Raw genomic sequence first — 12,073 nt, forward strand, 5'->3', positions numbered from 1 at the left:
TGACCACGGCAGAAAGAGCGTTGGAATCATCTACCCATTTCAGAATGAGTGTGACCTACCGGATAATCGATCTCACACCCGAAATCATAAGGTGTTAATCACTTTATGCATTATGTGGGATGTTATCATGATCAGCGCAGAGTGTTAATATTTTGTCATTTCGGGAATAGGTAGATGACATCTACACACGTCAGATTTCGAACACATCGGACCCAATGTTTATCGAGAGTAATCGAATGATTGAAACAGACAATGATGCATTGATATTCCCCGGCAATCTAGCCTTGCAAGAGAGATGGGTAAAAGTGACTGAACAACAATGCAATAACTTGAGTCAAGGAGACCAACACAATATGACCACCGGAAAACCTGTCTGGAGAACGTTAGCAAACAGGATACTCACTGTGAGCTAGATACTTGGCACGTGTTGATAAATAAATGTAATGCGACAAGTGGTTAGAAGTACGGAACAAAATAGCGTGACAGAGGGCCTGAAACAGTGAGCACCAAAGTGCCTCCTTATGGAGTTATTCAGAAGAACAGTCTCTGTTTAGACATCCATTGTCGATGTTTTTATAACTGTCCTTGTTATAAAACAGCACGTGAAATCACCCTCAGATTGTTGATGAGCCAAATGCGAAGCCAGTTTCTGTGAGCACATATAACCTTACCAACTGTGGAGTATAGATGGTGTGTAGTAAAGATGATGTACTTCATCAGTAAAGTTTCCGATCAGGAATAAGGATGAAGCCTGTGGCCGCAAGAAAACATGTCAGATGTTGCAGCAAATATTGCTTGGGTGTTTTTAAAAGAATGATCCCTACGGTTTCCTTCATAAAAATGTCGGTAAACATCAGAATAACCAACTTTTCTTTTTCGAAAAAGATTGGTAACAATCGGTAGATTTATTGCTGAGCAGCGTTTCTCGTTTGACACAAAAGCTTCATCGGGCCAAGTGACTGGGTCATAAGGCTGGTTGAGATTTGAGGCGGAAGGAAAACCTATCAGCTAAGTCAAGCTAAATCTGTGTTAAATGTCAGCCAAGGGACTTTGTTAGGGTGGGTCACCAAGTGTTAAGTTGATGGGAAAACCTAAATGGATTTGGGTCCAGCTTAGGGTCTAGTGCTTCCGGTTTGGCTCACGTGATGATCCCTCCTGGAAATCGGTTGCACTTTTCGTACGTCTGTGTAGATGAACTAGCGCTATGATAGTTGTGTAAGCAAGAGGGACTGTTTGTAATATACTACTCATAAGGTTGCTGAAAATCCATCGACAGCCCACGACCGGTTTCGCCCTTCTTGGGGCTCATCAGGTAGGCGCAGTCTCCGGGTTTCCCTCAACCTTATGTTCTACTTGAAACCAAATTAATTTGCAAGTGAATGTATATTCCCCAAGAGGGATTCTGTTTTTGCTGATGAATCCGCGCGCATTGACAACCACGCAGTCAGGCTTCAGCTCAGTTTATCTAAGACCGCTCTCCATACGCTCTCAGCTCCACACACTCGGTTCTATTCACGCTATGATGCTTGGTGACCTCCACGGCCTCGGCTATCAGCCGCTTTGGTGTGAATCGCAGTCCCTGTCCTAAAACTTCCACATTCTCAAGATCTATTCTATGTCCTGTGTCCAATACATGTACTGTCATTGGTGAGACCTAGATTGGCGTTTGGTATTCTGCCGCATTTCTTGGTGGTCTGTTTATCCTCCTTTTATGCTCACCAATTCTGGTGTGCAATTTCCTGGCGGTTTGCCCTATGGAAGCATCGCGCTCGGTTCCGGAGCATTTGAAGGATATTCAGCCGGTTGAAGGCACACTAGAAGTGATGAGCATAAAAGGAGGATAAACGGACCACCAAGAAATGAGGAAGAATGCCAAACATTTTTTTGGCTCATTGAACTTTTCGTTTTCTTTGTCCTTCAGAACCTGATATCCCCTGTCCATGTTTCCCACTTTGCCCAGTAATAAAGGATCGTCGATTGAATGGTTCTTCATCTAGAAAACCTCCGTCTGGAGACTTCTGGGCCGTCGACGTCACCACTAAACAGAAGATTGTCTCTTCAATAAGCGAATCGTCTTCAGCCAATCGAACAGAAATGCTCCCATATCTTGCATCTTCTTCATCCACGTAAGCAGCTGTCGTGACGAGCTTTTCATCTTCGTATCCTGTTACCTCCATGGCTGGGCACTGTGCGTTGTGTGGTGCACGTTCCATCCCCGGACGGCACACAACCCAGAACCACTTTTACAGGATGCTTTAGCCAGCTAATGTCACATTATATGATAGACCAACTGATGCACCCGATCGGCTGGTCGGAACTAAATCGCATTGCCAACAGCATGAGCAAACGAATGAGAAAATCAATAGCCGCATGCTGCAATCCTTCAATCGTCTGTGAGCAATGTGTATAAATCCTCGTGTGGTCGCCGCATCGTCCGACGAGTGCACTGCGCCCTGCTAGTGAGGCACTTGTCTCACACGCCCATGGCCAGAAATCTTAGACTACTCAACCATTTAACCAATGCATGTGTCCCCAAAATTTTAGCTGTCAGAACTTTCGAAAAGTTTCACAGTTCAACCGATGTCTCTATGCGCATTAGGTTGCGAAATTTCAAGGGGAGAGCCAAGTAGACCGGTGAACAAAACCAATCTTGACTAGGGTAAATTTTACCCCACTGGGTATGACAGCCGTCAATACCGGTAACTGCCGCAAACGACCACCCTGCGAGTAAAATTCTACACCTATATCAAGTAAAGACCAACATCTGTTTGACTACGACCGTATAAAATCAAAGTACACAGGCGCAACAATGCACAACATGGTCTTCGTGAATAGGTCATCGTGTAAGTGGCACCAACAATAAACCGTACTGTTGAGGCCGATTCTGTGGCACAGCGGTCATAAAACCGACAGATGTAGTAAACGCTGTGTTCTTGTATCCGCCTCTGAAGCAGGCCTTGAAACGAGCCTAGTACATTCTATTTCACTATGGAGCTGGTCATATAACGGATGGATAGTATTTAATAACACTCTGTTGACCAACAGTATTTATTATGAGGGAACGAGCTAAATATATCTCAGCGTCTAAGGTGCGAACATAATGACCTGAAGGTCCATGGCTCGAACCCACCAACATCTTGACTGCATCTGCCTAGGCTTGGGCAATCTGACAGTATCTCAGCCCTGGTACTTCCTTCGGGTGGCATTGCAGCTAGGCACCGAAAGGGTGTTACAGCTGAAAACTTATTGATGATTTTACCATGCGAAAATAATTTCTGATGTCTATGATGAGTACGGAACCACGACACACAGCCAGAAAAACATCAAAGTAGAATGCTTCAATGCATTACATGGAATTTTATGTGTGGTTTTTTTGTCAGTTAACTTATTTTAAACTGCTCATTATCTATCAACAACCTGATCTATTGAAAAACTCATGGTCAGGAATCACGTGAATACAATAGAATCAATAAATCCATCTGAAGGAGCAAAGCCGAGGCTGGCACTGAAAGCTGAATTACAGTTTAAAACGCAATGTATGAGGCAACTTTCGTCCGCCGTTCTTTCTTTAAGTTCTTCAAGAAAGAGGTAATAAGTCATGCCAGTTTTTCACAAAGACGCTTTCTCTGAAGGTCGTTGCCATTGCCATTGATTCATTGGCTAAGATGAACCGTTTGACCTCTTAAGCATATTTCATTAGTGTTTGGACCTCTATACTAAGATAAGGGGCCTCGTTCCCGTCCCCAAAGTCTTGTCATGCAGTTCAGGATCCCAGTTGTTGCTGACAGTGGGGGTGGCGGGATTTAGCTATCCGAAAGATGGGAATGCGTTTACAACCCTTGTCATCCATAGTTCATCCGCCAGTGAGGGTTCTGGTGTTTGTCTCCGACGTGTGCCAACAAACTCGACATTTCTAAATTAGTGGACGAAGGAATAAATTCTTAGAAGGTGTGACGCAACACAACGGAGTGATGTTAACCAAGGGTTCGTACAGGAGATGACTCAGATGAGCCATAGAGAAACCAAACTTAGCTACTCATTTACTGATTGTAGAAGGTCCATGCCGCTTTCAGTTGGACCACCGAATCCAACAGGGATGGACCATTAGTACATCAATAATCTTCCACCTCGAATAGGTCGTGAAGAACTCTGGTGTGGTAATCAGTCTCCATGGTGCCGGTATCAAGAGCGTGCAACACTGAGTTGGATTTGGAGGACATCGATGTCTAAAGCTACAATTCCTACAGGAAACATGGACGAAACCAACTAAGCAATCGGAACAGGGGTGTGAACCTAAGGCAAGGGCCTTTCCATTAGGTTCTCTCATCATCCGGACAAGACTTCACTGTTGATTTTCAGCACTCATTGGTAAAAGATAAGGGGGTTAATTCCAAACTCTCCATTTGGTGCCTGAATCTGAATAGAATTGACCAGCGCAGATGCAACCAAGTGATAAAGAACTTTTGTTATCAGTCTGGTAAAGTAAGGTTTCCTAACGGAATAGTAGATACCCTTGGAAGTCATCAGTACAGAAAGGCAGCGAATAAAACCCTATTTCTGTTATTGTCATCAGGCTAAATACGCCAAGAATCGAGATGGAAATGACCAGTCCCAAGTCACTCACAAGTTTCCACGGAAGAAGGATGGGTAACTGGGGGTCAATGGAGTCAAGCGCGTACACTAAATAGAAAAAAAGATGATGTCAGTGCCAGCCTTAAAAGTATAACTGAACTGATTGTAATCCAACGCTAGTCCAAAGGCAGTATCAACCTTTTCCGAGCACAAATCCGGGGTTGCGCATCCAAACTTCAACGGTCCCAGGGGTCGATAGGCTTCTGGAGCATAGATCCCGTAAATGATTTACAGTTACCCAGAAGGGGATATTTCGGATACGATTCCCTTTTTGGAAGGGTAATCCGCATCAGTTAACCCTGCTACACTGACGACTGGACTAGGATTCTTTGTTCAACCGGTTGGTGAGACGGGGTTGTGTTCACGTATGCTATCTGACGAATGTCTTCGCACACGAACGTATGATGCCCAACAGGAACACACGAATGAGTGCACTCAGAAGCTGACGCCCCTCAGTTCGAAATGAGACCCAAACGTGGATTAGCAGTGTTTTATGTGAAATCTCTTATAGTCTCAATCTTCCTATAAGCAAAATTGAAATTCTGGGAAACAACCTTTCCAGCGGGGAACAATTTGTAGACCATACAAGTGAACGATGCATGTATCTTGACTTTCGGTCGAGATAATAACCTAACAAAGCACTGAACATGGGTGAGTTACACTGTGGTCTACTTTGTGAAGCCAACGAAACGACTCACACCCCTCTGCGAAGGGTCATCCGATTCGTTCACTTTCTCAAGCATTACTGTTTACATGCATGTCTCCACAAATCGAAGAACTTGTCGTTCGGCCACAGCGTTAGCTTACAACCATTCGGTCACATTGGGGAGGCATCCGATCCTAATGTACAAGTAATCTGTTCATTTCGATCATTCCCCTGACAAATTTCCAAGTTTTCTGAAGGAATATGAAAGTGAGCGGTATGTAATTTTGAAGTTTGTAGATGTGTCACACCGATCATGATTAAAGCTTACTTCATCTCCAGTTTTTCTACACTCCTTTCTTGTTATCGTCCAAGACGGACGGTCCATCAGAAACGATGACTTTGATCCGACCTTTCAGTTTATTCCAGAACGGAACAACTGCATCCACAAAATACTTGTGAATAGTGTGGTTTCTCCACCCAACTAGCTATCGATCCTAACTGATATCCATCACCTGGAAGTGCTGATAATAGATCACGTGAATTCGATGAGTAGTTGAAAGGCATTGACCTTAGCAATACATGACAGCTGAATACATTTTTCAGTTGATGAGTTTGCGTTTCATATGCTTCCAGGACTAACCAGTTATTGACTTACACAAACTGATCAATGGTGCGTGATTAGACTTTATCCTAACTTACCATCATTGCTCAGGCAGTTATGGGCTCGGAAACTGAGGAAAACCTCTGGTCAGATCCCCAAACTGAGCTTATTCGCCTGTTTCGCGTTGTACCCCGTAAACAAGACGTAGAGATTACCCTCTCTACATCATTAAGTCTAGATTCATTTTGCCAACCTAACTAGAGGACGTTACCGGATGTAAACATTTAGGCTAAGACCATCAGTCAATACGGCCTTGAAAAATCGATGACAATCACACACGATTAATGTAAATGATATAACTTAAGTTTGTATGCTCTTGACCAGCGGTCCCTGGCTTACTATTGCAACAGGACGATTGAAAATCGTTTATCAACAGGAATGACTGCCAGTGGTAAAGCATGTGAACCTGAGGGCTAACTGTAGTTTGACAACTGTTTTACGCATCAAAAACGACCGATGTCAGTACCTCTACGAGTGCGGATATCAAACGTTCTAAGAAGGCTGTAGTACCTAGCCACAAGATAAAAGGGATGTGGCGGTCACCCACCTAGTCAGGACCGCCGTCGAACTTTATCGGTTCGGTCACTCCTGACAACCGCTGTATGATAAGCGAAACGTACAGTACATCACACTGCTACTTGTGTAAATAAAACCTGAACTGGAAAGGAATTACACATGGTGGTCCAGGAGACCAAATAAATAAGAAGGCCAGCAATCTACTCTACTACTCGGTCTTGTCCCCTTCCCCAGTGTCTTTATCAAGAGGGTACGTCTGCACTGTGGAAGTAGTTATGAAACCAGAAAACGCTTGCCAAAGTGATTCTTTCTTAGCGGGCCCTTCTGTTGGCCCATCAGTGGCCTCGATAACCAGGGTAAAAAAGGCCAAGCCTCAGGATAAACACACAGCAGCTGTAGTCGCTTGCATGCCCATGATTAGATGCTCTCTCGCTGCATCACCGTTCGTTGGTTTGACCGCGCTTAACTACCCCCTTATGGGGCGAGACGGACCAAGTGGTGCGCGAGCGAATTTACTGACCGGAAGGTCCGTAGTTCGTACCGGACCTCTGCCGCTCGACTTCCCCTGTCTAGGCTTGGGTAACCTGGTAGTATCCCAGCCCTCGTGCCTCCTTCGTGTGGCATGACAGCTAGGCACCGAAAGGGTGCTACAGCTGAACGATTATTATAATTTATTACCCCCTTATTTGTACCTGTCAGAATATGTCTACAACTCATGTATCAGTTGCAGATTGATCTTGCAGCCCCTGTTGCTTCACATTGCCAGCAGAAAATTAAGCTGGCTGTTGGATGCGTTTGTTGCACTTTAAAATGTACAAGATAATCAGTCTGGTGAAAACCCCCGATACCCATATATCAGCTCTCTACCCTGGTTCAGTCAGAGTGGTCTGAGTTTCGTAAAAATGCAAACCGGTGGAGTTAATCTGATGATGTTTGTAATTTACACTACTGTCACAGTTGAAGGACGACGATTAAACCAGTTCGAGTCCTCATCATTTGGTTCAGAGAGTTTCATTCGCTCTCTTTGCGATCCACTTACCTGAAGTGTTAATTTCCCTACCACAAACAAATCTAGTGAAATTCACCTGACTTCTGTTGTCAGGAATGAACCAATGACCTCATTTTAAACAGTATGCATAGTTTTATAGTCCAATTCTCCTCCACCCCACATAAAGGGAACGCGTTCTCGAGACCAACTGAAATCGTGTTCCTCCCTTGGAAGGCACACATTCTCAGCCTCAATTTACAGCACATTTCTGTACAGATGGGGTGGACACTAGCCTACATGATGAAAAGCACGCCGGTTTATCTTACCAACTAACTAACTACCTAACCAATCATATGGAAATAAAAATCGACATTATCACGTTGGAGAATCAGCAACCGAAAAACAAACAAATCTCTCATGAAAAACACTCATTTGCACACCAATATGTTTTAACAGGAAAATCATCTGAATGGCAGCTGAACCGCACGTTTATAGTATTCTTCATCCGAATGTGCTGCCCCCATGTTTCTTTTGGTATTACATACGAGACATTGCAGTGGATTTGGTTCCGGTATATACCACTCATAAGGTTGCTGAAACTCTTCGACAGCGGCCCACGACCGGTTTCACCCTTCTCCAGGTCCATCAGGTTGGGTGCAGGCCTCCTGTTCTACTTGAACCCAAATTGTACGAAAATTACGAATCATACTGATTTGCACACTAATTTGACTTAAACGGGAGACTTAAAAGAATTCCGGTTGAATCCTTCGTTCATCATCGTGCTGATCCTTCACTGAACCTGTCAACAAAGGCACCCTCGTTTGTCAATACGGAACAGTACGGAAACTATCTGTGATGAACATGACTGATGCTCTATTCATTGCTCTATTCATTATTCTCTTGTTTTAATATTCCATATGCTGTACATATTCGCCAATTCGAATACATACGTGCTGGTTGCCACTCTTCGCTGAATTCTGGATTTCTAGTTTGTCGGGTTATACCGATATACGTACGAAACTTAATTCCCATATTTTGGCGTCGCGACTGGAACAATTCATCATGCCTGCCGGAATGGAACCATTAGATGTTAATTCAACTGCGCGTGACGTAGAGGATTATTTGGAACGATTCGACATATGGTGCCTCACAAAATCCGATATGGATGATAAGAAACTCACTGCATATTTCCTACATTTCGTTGGCAAGGAGGCGTATACTTTGATCAAGAATTTAGTATATCCTGAATCTCCAATTGATATTTCTTACACTGCATTGAAAAACAAAGTTCTTCAACACTTCAAACCGATTAACTTCGTAGCAGCCGAAAGAGCTAAGTTCAATATGTTAGCCCGCTCTCATTCTCAGTCGGTTCGTGATTTCGTGTTACAGCTGCAGACACAGGCAGCCAAATGTGACTATGGTGCCCAACTGGAAGACCAGCTGCGTGATAGACTCATTGCTGGCATTCAACTGCCCGAATTACAGCAGAAGCTGTTACTCTGTCCGGATCAGAAATTTCAAACTATTCGGAAAATATGTGAGCAGTATGAAGATGTGAAGCATGTGACGAAGACTGAGGAAGCAGTCTTGTTAAATTATTCTAAAAGAAATAATTCAAGGATGCGGACGAACAACAAATTCAAACCTCGAACAGATTCTCGTGCCTCAAATCCATCAACACGTCACTTCACAGATCGTAACCCTAATCCGATGGCTCAAAAATTCGGGAAATGCGAGTCTTGTGGACGAAACCATTCCAGATATTCATGCCCCCACAGACGAGCCAAGTGTTTTAGCTGCGGTAAAACAGGACACATTCAACTTGTCTGTAAGTCCAAGAAAGTGTGTCACTTAACTTCTGACCCAAACACTGACGTGAAGACATTATCTGAAGATATTTCTACTCTTTCTCTATCTGTTTTGTCCCAAAATTCGTCACATGTTTTTAAAACGTTGATATCCGCTTCTGGTCAAAAGCATGGCTTTATTGTTGATACTGGTAGTGTTGAGTCCATCATTCCACAATCAGATCTAACTGCATTCTACCCCAGTGCCGTGATAGTGCCTACAGATATTAACATTCGCGGTATCACTGGACATTCTGTACCTCTCGTTGGTAGTTGCACGATCCCTGTGAGGTTACTACAAGGTACCTGTATCGATTGTAATTTTTTGGTATCAACGTCGGGACCATCGATCGTCGGACTCAAAGTTCTACGCTTACTGCAAACCAGTATCACCTTACTGACTTCTGCGAATGAGAATGAACTCAAGCAACTGATTCTTAAATGTTCTAAGGCCACAGGTGGCATGCAAATTCCCAAGATGAGGCTCGAAGTTACAGGAGAGCCTATATTTCTTAAGAGACGGATTATTCCATTTGGTTTACGCGAGCCTGTTCGTCAAGCATTAAATTCAATGTGTGCGAAAGGAATACTGACTCCTGTTGAGTCATCGAATTGGGCAACTCCGATCGTTACCCCACTGAAGGCTGATGGTATTACTCCGAGAATTTGTGGTGACTACCGGCTTACGCTAAATACGCGGCTACTACAACGTACATGCACCACGGAAGAGCCAGAAGATGTATTGTATCGTTTATCAGGTTCAAGTGTGTTTTCAAAAATCGATTTAAAAGATGCTTATCTTCAAATACCACTGGACGAAGCCTCCAGTAACCTTACCGTGATCAACACACCCTTTGGGTTATTCCGATACAATTTTCTTCCCTTTGGTCTGAACGTTTCACCAGCTGTATTTCAGCAAGTTATGAATACTATTGCAAAAGATTTGGAGGGTGTTGAGACGTACCAAGATGACGTCATTGTGCACGCTGCTGACAAAGCTACCCATGATATGCGTCTGTTGTCTTTACTGAAGAGATTTTCTGAGTTCAATGTAGCTATTCATCCTGAAAAATGCACTTTTGGTGTCCCATCATTTTCATGCCTTGGCTACATTGTGGATGGCAGCGGTTTTAAACCTGATACAAGACGTCTATCCCCTTTAGTAAATGCGCCATCACCGACCAATCTACAAGAACTGCGTTCAGTTCTAGGAGCACTTCAGTATTACTCTCGTTTCATTCCTAATTTCGCCAAACACGCAAGTTGTCTGTTTGATGTCATATCTTCCAATCAATTTTCTTGGTCTTCCAACCATGAGAAGGCGTTGCGTGCACTGCTTGGTTATCTTCAGACTTCAGCTGTTTTGAAGCCATTTTCCGCCAAACATCATTCGACGATCATTACTGATGCTTCTCCCACTGGAATAGGAGCAATCCTCGAACAGTGTGGTAGACCAGTGATCTGCATTTCCCGTCGACTTTCAAAAGCCGAACGTGGATATTCTCAGACTCAACGAGAAGCACTTGCTGTATATTGGGCTGTCAAACGGCTTCATAAGTATCTTTTTGGATTGAACTTTACCATTGCTACTGATCACGAGGCTTTGAAGTTCTTGTATCATCCAACGAAGTCTCTGGCGAAGTCATCTGCCGCTATGGTGCAACGGTGGATTATTGCATTGAGTTCTTACACCTACACAGTAGTTCATCGTAGTGCGAAAATGATTCCTCATGTCGATTTCTTGTCAAGAATTCTATCATGTGACTCTGATTCAAACAACTCAGATTGTCTACTGATTCAACCATTACCAGTCAAGCGGGATGTGCTTGTTGCTGACACTAAAAGATATTTCGCTCCCATTTTCTCTGCACTGCGACGTGGCTGGACGCAGCAAGAACGACGCCGATTTCCTGCTTTTTACTGTCGCCGCGAAAGCTTGTCCGTTACTCCGGATGGTTTGCTGTGTTTTGAGGATAGAGTTGTCATTCCACCGACTCAGCGAGCGGCTGTTCTTGCAGATTTACACTCTGGTCATCTGGGTGTCGATAAAATGAAATCCCTTGCACGCTTGTCATGCTGGTGGCCGGAACTGGATGCTGATATCAAGCATACTGCTAAGAATTGTGTTAAGTGTGCACATAAGATTCATAACAAGTCTTCACAGTGGCATCCGTGGCCAGTTACTTGTGAAGCATTTCAACGAGTTCATGCTGACTACTGTGATCCTTTTCTTGGTAAATACTATGCTTTAATTCTTATTGACGCATATTCACGTTGGCCTGAAGTTTTTCTAACTACTTCTCCAAGTGCCGAATTCACTCAGCAAGCCTTGAGGAAAGTATTCAGCCACGAAGGTGTACCAACTGTTTTGGTCACTGACAACGGTTGAAGGGTCTTGGTTGTCGACATCTGTTTACTGCTCCGCGACATCCCCAGTCGAATGGACTTGCTGAAAATTTTGTCCGAACACTTAAATCTGCTATTATTTCACTCTCTCCTACTACTTTTGTGGAATTGGACCGTGGGATTGATAATTTTCTAATGCAACACAGGAACGCCGTCCATTCCGTTACTGGGAAGAGTCCCGAGCTTCTACTTAAATCTCGTTCGTTGCGTACAAGTCTTGACTGTGCCAAAACGGCTGATGTTACACTATCAAAAGGCTTCCATAACACAACGCTGTTTATACCTCTGATGAACTGTCTGGAAACATTTTTGACGTCATTAATAGTGCAGAGGTATCTGTAGGGGAATGTTCTCAACTCAGATGAGAGAGTGGA

At 43.8% G+C, this 12,073-nt stretch overlaps 2 protein-coding genes across 2 annotated transcripts in view; both read right to left on the minus strand.

Annotated features, from left to right (window-relative positions):
- Window positions 1-1,889: 1,889 nt before the first annotated feature.
- On the minus strand, window positions 1,890-2,177 carry T265_05278 (hypothetical protein; the record flags this gene model as incomplete). Its single annotated transcript, XM_009170253.1, has 1 exon — window positions 1,890-2,177. One exon carries the CDS (start codon window positions 2,175-2,177, stop codon window positions 1,890-1,892), a length of 288 nt encoding a protein of 95 aa, XP_009168517.1.
- A 97-nt stretch (window positions 2,178-2,274) lies between these two features.
- Window positions 2,275-12,073, minus strand: part of T265_05280 (hypothetical protein) — a gene marked incomplete at both ends in the record, with an annotated part of 29,976 nt that continues 20,177 nt past the window's right edge. Inside the window, 2 exons of the mRNA XM_009170255.1 lie at window positions 2,275-2,391; window positions 4,625-4,680. Of these exons, the coding sequence (XP_009168519.1) occupies window positions 2,275-2,391; window positions 4,625-4,680 (173 nt within the window). The remainder of the gene's footprint in view (window positions 2,392-4,624; window positions 4,681-12,073) is intronic.

The sequence above is a fragment of the Opisthorchis viverrini genome (genome assembly GCF_000715545.1).
Source record: "Opisthorchis viverrini unplaced genomic scaffold opera_v5_99, whole genome shotgun sequence".
Taxonomy (NCBI): domain Eukaryota; kingdom Metazoa; phylum Platyhelminthes; class Trematoda; order Opisthorchiida; family Opisthorchiidae; genus Opisthorchis; species Opisthorchis viverrini.